Source organism: Phodopus roborovskii, unplaced genomic scaffold, assembly GCF_943737965.1.
Source record: "Phodopus roborovskii unplaced genomic scaffold, PHOROB, whole genome shotgun sequence".
NCBI lineage: Eukaryota > Metazoa > Chordata > Mammalia > Rodentia > Cricetidae > Phodopus > Phodopus roborovskii.
In genome coordinates this window covers 14340571-14355648 of record NW_026126547.1, presented here as the reverse complement: position 1 = coordinate 14355648, position 15078 = coordinate 14340571, and the positions used below count along the sequence as shown (strand labels likewise).

General features: G+C 38.3%; 1 protein-coding gene across 9 annotated transcripts in view; it reads left to right on the top strand.

Annotated features, from left to right (window-relative positions):
* Ehbp1 (EH domain binding protein 1) overlaps positions 1 to 15078 on the top strand; it is a 272080-nt gene extending 257002 nt beyond the window's left edge. For 8 of the 9 annotated variants that reach the window (XM_051200631.1, XM_051200632.1, XM_051200629.1 and 5 more), the window contains 4 exons: positions 6180 to 6279; positions 7437 to 7510; positions 13737 to 13851; positions 14048 to 15078. In XM_051200631.1, the coding sequence (XP_051056588.1) occupies positions 6180 to 6279; positions 7437 to 7510; positions 13737 to 13851; positions 14048 to 14138 (380 nt within the window). In that variant the 3' untranslated portion in view covers positions 14139 to 15078. Of the gene's footprint in view, positions 1 to 6179; positions 6281 to 7436; positions 7511 to 13736; positions 13852 to 14047 lie in introns of those variants that run through there. The other variant, XR_007835535.1, reaches the window with a different exon arrangement.

Sequence of the window (15078 nt, the reverse complement as noted above, 5' to 3'; positions counted from 1 at the left end):
TCTTTGGGTCTGCAGGACCTGCCCCTTCATGTGCTCCAGCAGATCACAGATGTGGGTGCTGGGCTAGGCCAACCCATAAACCTGAGCCTGGGCCTCGGTATTCCAGGGTTGGGCAGCCACCAGCTCTCCCCTGTCCTCACCACCAGGGTGAGCTCTACAGCATTGCTCCTGATAGGGCAACAATAGGGTATCCCAAGAAACCTCATCCCAGTATGGCCCAGTATAAATAGTGTAGCAGAAACCAGAGGCCTCAAACCAGACCAGTGACTCTGCAGTGAACACTTGCAAGTAGAGATGTATGGATAAAGGGTTCGTTTGGTGACTCACTGTATCACACTACAGCTTCTATGATGAGATTTTTCCTTAAATTTTATTTTATTTTATTGAGAGGGGAGGGTGTGCAAAGGCAGAGAGCAGATAGGAAGGGACTGGGAAATTAATGGGATGGAGTTACATGATGTGAAAGACAAAAAGAAAAAGTAAAAAGAAAGTTAAAAAAAAAATCAAAATTCAAGATCAGACTGGCTACCTATCAGGCCCCTCCCTGTCTAAAAAGGGAAAATGGGGTGGGAATTCAGCTCTTTGAAGAGTGCTTCCCTAGCATGCATGGAACCCTGGGTTCTCTTCCTAGCACCGTGTCAACCAAGCATGGGGCTCACTGCTGTGACCCCGTCACTTGGAAGGTAGGTAGAGGCAAGAGAACCCGGAGGCTCTACATCGTCCTAGGCTCACTTCAAGTTTGAAGCCGGTCTGAATTATATAAACCCTGTCTTGGGGGGAGGGGGAAAGAAAGAGGAATGGGACATGGCTGAGTGGGTAAAAGATTTTCTGCCAAGACTGAGAATCTGAGCGCAAAGTCCCATGACTGTTGTTACAGAGAAAAAGAAAGGGGCTTAGGGGGGCTGGGAGCCCAGGCCGTGGGTCTAAGTTTGGTCCTAAGAAGAAAGTCTTTGGGGTTTCAGCTATTATTGTCAGATAAGGGGCTCAGCTAAAAACGTAGTCACCTAAAAACTGCACTGAACAAAGCCCATAGTGGATACAGAGTCAAGGTGACTGGTTTAGCCAGCTACAGGAAACACACAGTATATGTAACAATACATTATACTTGGTGGGTAAGGAAGGGGGGGCCGGTTCCTAAGGGGAATTAGGGGAGGAGGAAAACATGACCAAAAATGGTATGAAAAAAATAGATTAAAAAGTAATTGAACTAGAAATTTATCTTTTTAAAAACAAACTATTATTTTTACATATTTGTTTGTGTACATGGGTAGATGTGAGCATGCTATAGCAAGCATGTGAATTGAAGATCAAAGGTTAAATTTCTACCTTGTGGGTTCCAGACATTGAATTCAGGTCTTTGGGCTTATCTGAAAGTACCTTTGAACACTGAGCCACCTCTCTGGCCCAGAATTTATAGTATTATGCATAAATTCTCAAAATTAATGCAAGTAATTGCTAATATAATATACTCTGTTTACAAGATGTCTTTAAAGCTATGAATAGTAGATTCCTGTAAAATACTATAAGTTACAGTTTGGTTCCAGTGCCATCCATGTTGACCCAAATGTTCTTTTTTTAAAAAATAGAGTTGGATGGGCAAGGATGTGGAGGACTCTAAGAGAAGTTGGGGAAGGAGAAAACATGATTAAAATTTGTATGAGAAAAATGGCTAAGCCAGTAAAGGCACTTGCCACCAAGCCTGAGGACCTGAGTTTGAGACCCAGGACCCACTTGGTAGAAGGAAAAAATAACCATTAAAGTTGTCCTCTGGTCTGCATACACATGCACCTGCATACACATACATACACACAAAAAATAAATGTAGTAATTTTTAAATGTGGGATCCTTATGAAAAGACACCTCCAGAAATTTTGACATACCTAAATACATTAAAGTTTATAAATTCCGATTGTAACATGTATGTATAATTTTGTTCAGCTCTTCCTGCTCATCTTGACATTAAAACCTCTGCTATGTCATTTTTATGTCAGGACTGTGAGAGAGATTTAAGACAGAGGAACTGTCCGGCCATGACCAGAAAAGAGGGGCAAGCTGGCAGGGTGCTCTCCATCTGTAGAGGCAGCTCATGACTCAAGTGTCCTTACTCTGAGCACCTAATTGATTTTCCGAGTAGACCACGATCTGCTCTGTGGAATGATGTCTAGAAGAGTAACTCACTGTGTTTCATCCCTTTGCAAATATATTCAGTGAACCTTAAAGTAAATGTACCTGTGATGTGAGCATTTTATCTTTAGCCAAATGCCTATCTGTCAGTAGTTAGGGCTGTTACATATGACCTGAAATATGAATGCCTTTAGGGGCTCTTAGCAATGTGGACTGAGGTGCGGGTCCATTATGGAGTGCCAGCTTATCATGCATGAGACCCACAGTTTGAATCCTATCACTGCAGTAGAAATAAAACAAATTCATATTTTGAACCTCACTCCTTTATTTTAAAACCTCGAAAACACTGCTTCTGAAGAGAATAAGGAAAACCACAAATTGTTGGGTGAGTGAATGAATTCTTGAAAGAAATCCTGTCTTAACTTTTAATCTTCTGTGAGTTGGAATATAAAAGTGGTTGCTATTCTTAACTACACGATTAAACATTTACAGTGTTCCTACTGCTGGGCTTCACGTGCAGCTGTCTGGGAAGTGACTTTTATTACCTTCTAGAGAGAGAATGATAGGAAGTCTCATTTACACACAATTATTTTTTCTGCTCTTGTCCCCAGTTATTTAGTGTTTTTTACAGCTCATACTCCAGCTACAGTAACTGATTTAAAAAAAAAAAAAAAAGTCACATTCCTACAGGAAGAATAATGCAGACCTCCTTAAGGAGATAATGCTTGGAAAGTGTGCACTTTACATGTCTGTTACTAGAGATTATAATAATTCTAAGGTGAAAACTACTATTTTGGAGGATGGTCTTATTGGTAATACTTAGTCATTTTAGTAAATGTTTACTTAACTTTTAATCCATATCTTTTTTAGTCATATCTTATTTCTGAGTGGCTGTCAGTAGTTTAAGTCATGAATTTTTCAGGTTATGAAACTAAAAAAGAATTTAGGATTTACGGAAGTATTTGTCTCTACAGTGATGAAAATGTAGTCATCATTACAAATTTAAAATAATTTTGAAAGAGGTAGTTAGAAGGTAAGGTTAAACAAGATTAAATGATTTATGGGCATTTTATAAAGCAGTCCTCACTTTAAGCCACAGTGTAAAGTGTGTTATTGTGAGATCAGGCACTGGGGGGCTAGAACTGCTTTTCTATGACAGTGGCAGAACACAACCTCTTTTTCTCTCTGCACTAACAACACTGCTTCGCCACCACAGCCCACTCTAAGTAATTAAATCAGGCCTTTGTACTCACCGTATTCTCCTCTAGTGACGGTACTAGATCTGATTATATGCTTCATGCATATTCAAAGTACCGCACTGACAGCTCTTTAATGAGCTCTTACTTAATCAGTATGAACAATGTTCATCTTGTTCTTTTTTTCCGCGTGCATTAGAGCTAGGAACAGTTGGGAAAAATGAAACATCCAGCATTCATTTGAAAAATATATTGTACTTTGAAAAGTGTCTAAGCTGAGGAAGTTGCATTCTGCCCTTTAAAAGTCTGATGGACAAATTGGATTACTAGTATTGGATTAAATAACAAATGGTTGGAGGAGAAATGAGTAAAGCTCACTGTGATCAGGGGCTTTAATATTTTTTGTTGCTTATAAAGCTAAAGGGGTCTTTAACCAGTTATTAAAGTCAGGATTAATTTGTAATGGTTCAACTTGCTGGCTTTTAAAAGCTTTTAAATTTAAAAATTTTAAATCCCTATAAACAATAGTGTAGGGATATGTTAAAAGAAACTTTAATTTTTTTATTATTGGGCTGACTATAGATTTCCATCACTATATACTACCTCAGATAAGGATTAGTGATATGGAATTGATTTATGTTTTTTTCAGTGAATAGAAATAAGCTGTGTTGCAATCTATAAGTGTGTCTTTAAATATTTGCTAGGCCTATCTCCTTTTGAAACATGAGGTTCTTTTATTAATTATTCACTAATAATTATGGGAATATCTTTGATTTTTACCTAGAAATACAGACATGAATTAAAGAGAAAATAACACAGCTCCACATTAATATTGTTAAACTCAGGAAGCGGTGTTCCATTGACAGAGATGATGCAAATGTAAGAGAAAGCTGCCTGCTTCTAATATTGCCTGAAAGCCTCAGTGATAAGTTAAGCTAGACTCAAAGCAAAGTTTTAATATGTCTGTCTCTATAGAAGCCACCTGAGTTATGAACACAAGAACTGGGTCTTTTATCAGAAAATGAGATATCATAAAATCTACACCTATTAATATTGCACACATGTGTTATTCGCTGATCAAAACGCTTTCACTGGGGTACAATTGGCCTTTTTCCAAACTGCGAGCTTTTTCTCAGCTTTTTCTTTTTACTCTTTCTTCTTTTGTTGCTACCCAGGGATTTGTGCCTATCGCAGCCTGTATCACATGACCAGTGTCAAGACATCACATGGCCCAAAGTGAATACAAAACCAGCTACCCTAAAGGAGAGATTAAAAATACTGTAAAACAATAAAGACTTTTGTTCAGACTCTGAAAGAATCTATCTTAAGTCGGCGTCACACATTGAGTTTTAACAACATGTAATGATGGTGTACCCCCTCACTGTCCTCCCTAATGACTGGCAGCGGGCTCTCAAGTTGATGCAGTCTTATGCACAGATCTATCTTTAGTATTTTAAAACATTCTTCAAATTTGTATTAATGTGGAATAGTCTAATTATGGCATTTCCAAGGTTTATAAAGTAAATATTTAGACATGATAAGAGACACAATGGGTTATTATATAATATCACTTCACTGAAGTAAAAGAAGTGTGTCTGTAGAAAAAGCGTGGATGTGTTTGATGGACTCGGCAGTGTGTGGTTCAGAAGAGCGTATGTCTGTGACAGTGCCTGCTCCTGGAGAAAAGGAATTCCAAAGTGAGGAGGGTGGAGTGCTTAAAGAAGACTTTTTAAATAGTTATTGTTGAGAATTCTAAAGTAGACGTGATGTCTTCCATTTTTTAAATTGTACTATTATACTTCAAAAGCAGATGCACAGAACAGTCTTCACAGGGATACTTAGTTCTTACTAGGTCTTTAAGTTTATCCTGTGAATGTTCTGCAGAAATTGAACTGCTAGTATTAAATAATGGGTTAGCAAAGTAATAAAACAACCATGGATGGAACTCTGGGGAGAAAAAAAAAAAAAAAAGGTTAAAGGATTACAAACTTGACTTGGTATTATTTAAAAGGAGAGAAAAAGGAAATATAGCAAAAAATAAAAAGTCTTTTTCTTCAGTACAGTTGGGACCTGCACATTGCTGTCTGTGTCAATGTCAAGGATGTGCCATAATGTATGACAGTACTGTGTGGGAGGGGCAGTGACAGAGATGACTGAGTGGTGTGCGTGAATGTAACATATCTCTGTGCTGGAGCTACTTCACAGTCCAAATGTTAGAGTGTGCCTTTAATTAAAGGGGTTGTTTTTCAAATATTCAATGTAACCGTTTTTTTTTTTTTTTTTCCCCTACAGAGAGCTCTAGGTCTTTCTTGTAGTCTTGTTATTTACAATGCACTTAATAACTTATAAGTAGTTCACCTTGTTAGAGTCAACAAATTCTACTTGGTATATACACATATATTTTACTTTGCATGAGGAAAATAAGAAAGTGAGTTAAAGGGAAGCTTCCACAGGATACCTGGTCTTCTCTGGTCTCCCTGGTAATCTTACGAGTCTCATAACAATTTTTTAGTCTTAAAAAAAAATCTTGAGCATGTGTCTGTCAGCATCCTAAGTTCCTCATTGAAATATAATAGCAAGTCAGCCTCTGGGGAGGATTTAAAAGGTGGAGCATTTTGTTGACGGTACTTAGTGTTAATATGATCTACAGGTGAGTTCAGGGAACTAAAATATACTATGAACAAGTAGCAGCCTCTTAGTTAGTAAATGCTAATACTGTGTTTATACCTTGGACTTGAGTCTTATAAGCTATGCACTATGCCGTATTGGAGCACCTAAAAGATTTTTCAAGCTAAAAAGTTGTGCTAATGTGTTATTTGGCTTTTGGGTGTCACATAACCTACTCTTTCTGGTCTGTAGGAAGGAACACAGAAGAAGAGGAGGCCATGATGCAGGAATGGTTCATGCTAGTTAATAAGAAAAATGCCCTAATAAGAAGGATGAACCAGCTCTCCCTGCTGTGAGTACTTGGCCATACACTGGCCATCTCGGGCTTTCTGTGAGTGAGTGCCTTCTTACTGAGCTTAATCTTTGTTTCCTTCCTTAAAAAGCTAGCATATAAAAGCATTAATCTGAACAGTAAGAATTTGCAAATGAACTGATAAGACACTGGGGGAAAACATGTTTTTTAAAGTCAAGGAATAACAATTTTGTTTATAAAGCATTTTAAAATTTTTATTCATTCTTGTGTGTGCATGTGTCTGTGTGTATATTTATGTGTATGTACATGAGTGTACAAACTATAGTGAGTGTGGAGTCAGTCTCTTCTTCCACTTTCTGTGGGTTAGGGTTGTCAACCTTGTTTACCTGCAGTGCTATTTTATCAGCCCCAATTACTGTGTTAAGAAATAAATCCTTAGCATAGGAGAGGATTAGCTTTCTCTTGGGGCTATAAGAGAAGCCTCCAGAAAAGCAAAAGCAAAGTTGTTTTTTTAAGTTCTAAGTTAAAAAAAAATTCTTTTTAAGGTAAAAAATACATTTATTATCTATAGGTGATGTTAATATAAACTTTGGGATAAGAAGTGAATTACCTAAAGTGACTACTGAAGTTCAATGGAGACTAGGCTAAATACAGACATCTGAGTCTTTAGCAGGCCCTTATAGAAATGCATTCCTTTCTGCTCATTAGCTAGCAGTGTTCCTAGAGTATGCCAATATTATGGGCTAGCTTAGGGTGTTTTTATTGGAATATACAACCCTAATTTTTGTAATTTCTGCCTTGCCTGAACCTGGAAAGTACGATGAAAACTTTGACATGTCTGTGTACTCTGCTCTGTCTGTATGCTTTGTCTCTTCTTTCCACACCAAGTTTTCAGTACCAGTATGTATTGTGCACTGTGAGTGTTTTGCAGTAGACCCTTATCAAGAAGCTGTGAGAGTGAGACTGCTCACCTTTAAAGTGTATCTCTGTGCCATTCAGAACTGAAGGGAGAAAAATCACACTAGGAAGCAGTCAACTGAGGAAGGTTTTGAGTCTGTATATCATTTGTCTAGAGAGGCTCACAGTTAAATAGAAAAGTCAGTTATGACTCCTAAAATCAATGTAAACTCAAGTTCTTTTAAGTGTTTAATGATTTAGTAATTAGCATATTGATGAACTTTTTGCAACTTGCCTAGGGAAAAAGAACATGACTTAGAACGAAGATATGAGCTGCTGAACCGGGAACTTCGGGCGATGCTAGCCATTGAAGGTAAGAGCTGAGGTGAGGGCTGTGAGGTGTCAGCTGTCATTGGAATGTCATGAGTGCTATTCACATCTGCTTTGAGTAGGGCAGTTCTAATAGTTACCCATGGGAATTGCACATGCGCCTTTGAAGACAGGAAACAGTATCAAAAAAAATAAATAAATAAAAACCACACACACACATAAAAATTAATTTAAAAGCTAATCATTATGTTTGCTCTTAACAGAATGTAACTTTTGAGTCAGTAAGAATAAATTTTTGTAAAACATAAAATGTATGAGCTAGGCCAGCTGTGGTGGCACACTCCCTTAATCCCAGCACTTGGGAGGCAAAGACAGGAGGATCTCTGTGAGTTCAAGGCCAGCCTGATCTATAAAGCAAGTTCCAGGACAGACTCCAAAGCTACAGAGAAACTCCCCATCTCAAAAAACAAACAAACAAAAAAGAGATAGTTGCTTTTAGCTACATTTTATTCATAATCATTTTAAAGTTGTTTCCATTGGGGGAGTTTTAGTGAAGAGTTGTTGTTTTGATGATTTGTCATTAGGGTACTCTTGTTCTAGTTTGTTTTCTTCTATTTGTTTTTAGACAGGGTCTCAGTCATTATCCTGGCTTGACCTGCAGCCTGCCATAGAATTCAGTGTGTAGCTCAGGTTGGTCTCCATCTCATGGACGTCCTCCTGCCTCAGCTTCCAAGTGCTGGGATTACATGTGTGAGCCACCACCTCCAGCCCTGTTCTGCTTCTTAACATTTCACTCCTGTTAAGTAAATATTTGGGCAATGCTTGGTGTAAGAGAAAATGAAGTCCTTACCCACTTTGTAAGCCACTGAGCTAGAAGGTACGGACATCTGTGCACAGGTCACGGTGTGGATGAGCCACAGCCAACTCAGGGTTAGCATTTACTACGTATTGTTTTAAGTTCTGAAGTGTTTTATAATGCTCTTCTTATATCTCTCAGTTAAGAACGCCTTATAGTTCAAAGATTTTTCCTTAAAAGCTAATCCTTTGGGCTCTGTAAAATAGATCTTTTGTCTAATCAATGCAAATTGATTTTCCTGTTCTATATTGACCTCTTAACCCATTGACTGTCCGTGGTAATTCCGTTTTCACCTGATAAGGTACCTGATCCATAAGTCAATTCTAATTAGTTCAGAAACTAGAAATTTAAGTTTGTAAGTGAAAGCCTAGTGAGGACTTATATTCTTAAAATATTTTAAAATATATTACTCTAAAATAAGGCCTATTTATCAGTGACCTTGTATGTTATAGAAGCTTTACTTTAATTACTTTTATATCTATAATCTCATTTGATAATATCACTGATAACATTTGTATGTATTCATTTAAAAACTCAATTTACTTTGCTTTTAAAAGCTTTTCATAGCTTCTCATTTCTTTCAAATGGCTAGATGCATCAAATACCATTGATAACTATTAAATATTTTAAGTTATTTTAGAATTTTTGTGAAATTTGACACTGCAATAAAATACCCAAATACACCAAATGGTATTTTTCCTTTAGACATAATTTTTCTAGTTATAGTATGGTTTTAAAAGAGATCAGAAAGTTAAATAGCTTAAAAGTACATGCAGCAGTTACTCTATAAGTAGGATACATGTATAATGTATCTGTATATAATACATAACTCATTATACAGTATATTCTTCATAGATTCATTATACATTACACTCAATGTAAAGTAGTCTTAATTTGTTTTTATACCCATCCTCTTCTGTATAGAAGATAAATTGTCCTTAAAATACAGCTTTATACAGTATAATTGGCTTTTAGGGCAGAGCTGAAATACTGTTTTTATTCCCCAAGCCAGTATTATTACTAAATATGCATCTTATAACACCCTTACAAATGGACAATATCCCAGTTTCGTTTGCCATCTGTATGTATAGGCTTAGAATCTACCGTTTTTTTCTGCCCAAGGTTCTCACACATACAGAGGAGCAGTAAAAGCTGTCTTTTAAAAAACTTTAAATGTAACTATTAGTCTTTTGATTCTCCAACCCTATCTCTCCTTCTTTCCTTCCTTTCTTCCTTTCCTCTCTAATACAGGAGCATTTTAAATTGTGCTTTCTTGTATGTGACTGTACCTCAAATCTCTGTGTCAGGGAGTGTGTTGAGGGAAAGACCAGCCTGTTGATTAATAATAGAGACACTCAGAGATGCCTATCTCAGTAGTCTGAGCAGGACATCAGCAGGGTAACCCTCAGCATGGACACTTGTGTGCTTCAGCAGCCTTTTCAGACCCCAGAGCAAGACATGGGAGTAGGCAGCAATAGTGTTGTGTTGATTTCCTTTATTAAAATTCTCTCCTTCTTCTAGCATCTTCTCCTTAGCCATACTTCTAAATTAAACACTGTCCAATTGACTTCTTGTGTTCAGGACATGCACCAGCAGAGAGTGGAGAATAGCCACAGTAATAGTGCGCTGAAAGATACATTCACCATATGGTTTGAGAGTAAAATATTTTAATAGTAATAGCAACACTCAATTCATCCATCCTTCTGAGAACCCATAGTCACTCTAACCCTGTTCTCCCTCTTTCCTGCGGGGTCATAGCCAGGAGTTTCCACTCCACTGAGCTCAATGGTAGGCTCCTTCAAGGTAACAAACGTCTTCCAGAGACTTCCATAGTTTTTGTAGCTGTTGTTTCAGATTCTTTAATGCCCCCTCGGGAAAGACAAATTCACTTCTGCACACATTGGGGTGGGCTTTTTAGAGAGGCCATGTTCATTTTCTGCACAAGAAATGGATTCTTCTCTAGGATTCGTACATCTTGATTTGTTCTTGGCGTAGAGTTTGAAGTGGGTGCTCTTCTAAAGGGATTTATGCATAGGTTCACTATTTTTGTAGTTATGGTTTATATGATAAGCTTTTTATATTTAAAATCAATATGTAATCCTGTGGAGGAGCTTATCCCCTAAAACCCCATTTGTAAATCTATTTTAGCTTTGTTACACAGCACAGCCACAGTCTCCCATGGATTGATTAGGCTCCCCAGTAGAATCCTGTCAATGGCCTGTTCTGATGATGAGGCAGACTCCTTTAGGATTGCTAGTTGACTGGAACTAAAGATAAGACTTGACTGCAATTCCCCCAATGTGCTCTTTACAAAACTAGTGTTAATTTTCATCAAAGTGCCAGGCTTACCTACAGTGGCAAGTCTGAAGTTTTACCAGAACTTTAAGGTGTTACAGTGTTTAGTTCTTTTGCCTTTTTCCCCCACAGTAATTATCAACTTCAGCAAATAAATGAAATCAGGGCCTGAATAATTGGCCCTATATATGATAAAGAATGTTTTTCAAATTAACAAACAGCTCAGTTGAGATGAGCATAACAGCATCTCTTTACTTCAACTCTTTGGCTCAAATGCAGCATCAAAACTTAATCCTGTTTGTTGAGAGTGGCTGTGGCTTCTGTGGCAAGAGCACACTGGAATCTTTAAATCGGTCAGAGCCCACATTGTAGTTTGTCCAAGCTGAAGTCCATGCAGCTAAACAGTTAACTGTTCAGAAACGACATGTGACATACCCAGGTGAAACTATTTAAAGGGTTTTTAAAACTCAAGCTTGCACGAACCTATTACTCTTGATCAGTTTTTAATGTAATGATTTTTAATGGTTAAAATAGCTTACTAATTTGTCAGTTAGCATTCTGATATATATGTTAGTATGTAAGTATATACATGCATATATAATATAATTCGTTCCTACTGTGGAAAAGAATATAATGTAAAGCTAATATAAAGCCTATTTATTGCACATATATTAAACACGGTAATAACAGTTATCAGCAAAAAAAAATCTTTGAATTTTATGTTTCAATATTTTAAATGTTGATACCAGTTAAATTCAACTCTCTAAATGTTAAAAAATTACCTAAAGATTTTCAGTTTTAAATGTTTTTTCAATAATGAAAAATGTTATTGAGATAGGAAAAAATTGAGATCAAACATTTCAATATTTCACAAATTATAGAACTTTCATATGTTTATATTTTTAAAATTTTATTTTTCATTGTTAATGAAATCCTGGCATTTAAAATAATTAAAGCATTTTTAAGTAGTCAAGTTCAGAGGAGTAATTTAATAAGAATTAGTATTTGTTGTTAAATCATTTTCTTGGTTTAAATTGAAATTTTTTATTACACATTTTTGTGTGTGGAAAAAAAATGTGCTTCCTAGTTATAAACATATCAAAATATTTTAAAGCCAAGAGTTATGAATCTTACATCTGAAATCAGAATTTCTTATCCAATTAAAACTACTAATTTAACAGATTTAACTTTAATAAATAAACTTTAGTCCTAATTTCAGGATCTTTTCCTGAGTTAATATTTCAAGAACTACAAGTATGTAAAATTAGACTAAAATTGTCTATCTTAAGGATCCTTCCAGTCAGAAAAGTCTGTTATTTCACTTGCTCTGGAGAGTAAGAGCGGCTTAAGAGCAAGAAGAGATTAGAAATATTTCCAACATTCCTGTGTCCTTCCTTGCATGGGTGCGGAGAGTAAGACTGTAATAGATGTGGCTTCTCTGCATTTCACTGATTGTTAAAATTCAGACGTAGATTTCCTTAAGTTTCAGCCTCTTTAAATGAGACCATAGTCAAAATCAGTCACTGAATGAGTTTCTATTTGTGATGTTTTATATGGAATGTGGATAATTAGCATGGTATATTTAATATATGTGTTTTATGTTTGAGTTTATGGAATGAACAGTGATAAAATTGAGTGAACTAGCTTTTCTCAGTTTTGCTAACCTTTATTGCACGGTGATGCATCTAATTTTTAATTTGCAAATACAAGACAGCATTCGCTGTGGCACCATTTGCTTTCATAGAGCTGCTGAGCAGTTTGCTGTCTTGAATAAATTTTGCTTTAGAGAGGGGGAGGGATTTGAACCAGCACATTCTTGTGTGGTTTGTGAAGATTCACATGGTAACCAGCGTAAGCATTGTTAGGTTTATCTGAATAAGCACCAACCATGTGAGTTTTAACATGATTGCCCAGGGCAATGGAGAGAGAAGAGAGAGCCCCTGAAGGATTGCACTTCTCTCATTTTTTGGAAAGTGTATTTGCTGGGGGAGGGGGCTGTAAGAGTCAGTGGCCAAGGGGTGCCTTTCTCCCCCTTAAAGCCGGTGTCCTGTTTCCCTCCAGGTCCTCATTTGTCCTGCTATCTCCTCATCATCTACTTCTTCTTTTCATTGTTTACCTTCCTAATGAGGGAGGCGGGGTAGACTGGGGCTTGATTGACAGCTACAAGCCCTTACAGTCTGGCCAAAGAGCAGTTGGCTTTGGTTTCAAAAGTGTTTTAAATGTTAGATTGTGGTCCTGTTTTTATCAAGTGAAACTGCTGCTCATCTTAAGGAAATTATCAAGGCTGAAAGGTTTAGGTTATGGTATACCACTGGGTACTAAACCTGGCATAAAAATGGCCACCCACCCATAGAAAAAGCACTGCCCAGCGCATTTTCCGACCTTTCACATGGAGTTTCAAAAAGAAATATGTGATTTTTTCCCCCCCCTTTACAAAAGTGCTTCGATTTGAAACCACCCAGCAAATGTCTCCAAAAGAAAACTGGCTGGGATGCGACCGAGAGCTGCAGTGTAATGCTGCAGAGCAAATTTATTTTTTTACTTCAAAGAAAAATGCTAATTAGCCGATTCACTACTTTTAAAGTTATTGTGAAGCATATGGCGCCCAGTGTGAGATACATCCAACTGCTAAAATAGAGCGGGGAGGAAATTAGCGAAGAATGGGCTGTTTGGGGTGAGAGGGGGGTGGGGAGGAGAGTAGGTTCTCAGGCAGATTCTCCAGCCCTTTCAGAAGGATTTTATCGCCCTTCTCGGCTTCCCCGCCTCCTCGTTTACCCACTCCCCCTGCCCCAAGCCCTGGGCCAACCTCCTCTGGACTCCAGCTCCCCTCCCCCACTTCGCCTGAATTCAGGTGCCTGTCTCCTGCCTGGCCACCGACTCACACCTGGTTTCTAGCGGGCTAATAACCTGCGGAACCAATCCTCAATTAAGTATTTACAAAGTAGGGTTTGGGGCGTGAAACCCTGACCACCTCGGCCCAATTCCCGCAGCAAACACTTACTAGTGGCCGGGTTAGCGAGGTTTGCTGAGATTTTAGGAAACTGAATTAGGCGGGAAGGGGAGGGCCCGAGCCCCTGCGGGTGGTAACTGGCCTCCCGCCCCCTCCCGCCCCCTGCAGACTGGCAGAAGACCGAGGCCCAGAAGCGACGGGAACAACTCCTGCTGGACGAGCTAGTGGCCCTGGTGGACAAACGCGACGCCCTCGTCAGGGACCTGGACGCCCAGGAGAAACAGTGAGTGGGACTGTGGGGTGTGGTCCAGGGGACCGGTAACAGGAAGTTTAAGAGAAGTTCATTTCAGGAGTCTGGGTGGACAGGTGCCTTTGTGCCCCCATTGCTGCCCGGGCTCCACGTAGCTCGAGTGCAGGGCATGCTGCTTTCCCCTTCAGGAGGAAATATAATGTGTCTTTCCTGTTTGTCTAACATCCAGGGCGGAAGAAGAAGATGAGCATTTGGAGCGAACTCTGGAACAAAACAAAGGCAAGATGGCCAAGAAGGAGGAGAAGTGCGCTCTTCAGTAGCCTGCAGACCAGACCCCTCCAGGCAGCTTAGCCTTAGGTCCCCAGCCCAGCAACAGACTGCTTGATTTAAAACTTTCTAACATTTTGTTTGACTGGATTGTACTTCTGGACCACCACCCCCTTTTCCTCCTCTCCAGATAATATACAGAACTCCAGATAGCTATAAGGTTCTTTGTGAGTTAATCATGAAATCATTTTTGCAATCATGTGAAGTAGATTTGCACAGACACCTTGTGAATGATCGGTGATGGAGATGCTCTCAAGAAACTGTCCAAAAGGGGGAGAGAGGCTTCCCTCCTTTCCCTTCTGTTTTGGATGGATGAAAATTTGAAACATGTTTGTTGTAGTGTTGTTGGTAATAGCATAATGACAGTGGGTGGGGGGCAAAGGGAAAAAAGAAACTGTCATGAATGATTTTTTTTCCAATTCTGCCGTATGCAACACTGTTACCAGAATCTCATAGTTAGATCATATTCTGTGTATTGACAAAACTGTGTCCCATTTGCCATTGGGGTTTTCTGCAGTTGTTTGCATTTCACATAAAAATAATAAAGTTCCTCTCTGCTCTCCTCGGAGGATGGCCCTTTAAGGTAGCCTGAGATAAACCCTGTGGTTTGAAGGTGAACTGTGAGAGGCTCTAATAGATGAGCAGCAGTTTACAAAGACAGTTGTATCATCTGATGATGTGCCATCCTTTTCTCTGAATAATTATTTATTACATCTTGCTTGGTTCCTACTTTTTGTTGGGGCTCAACATTGGCTCAAGAATGCTGTTAATATTTATTTCTGTTGTATTGATAAGTCTGTCTTGGCACTACAAGTAAATCTCCGATTGCATCTCTAGCATAGCACTGTGTTTTGTGAAAATGGTTGTGTTTATTTATTACAATACTGAGTCTCATATAAATTTTCAATAAAAGCAGAAACTTTCTTACCTTAA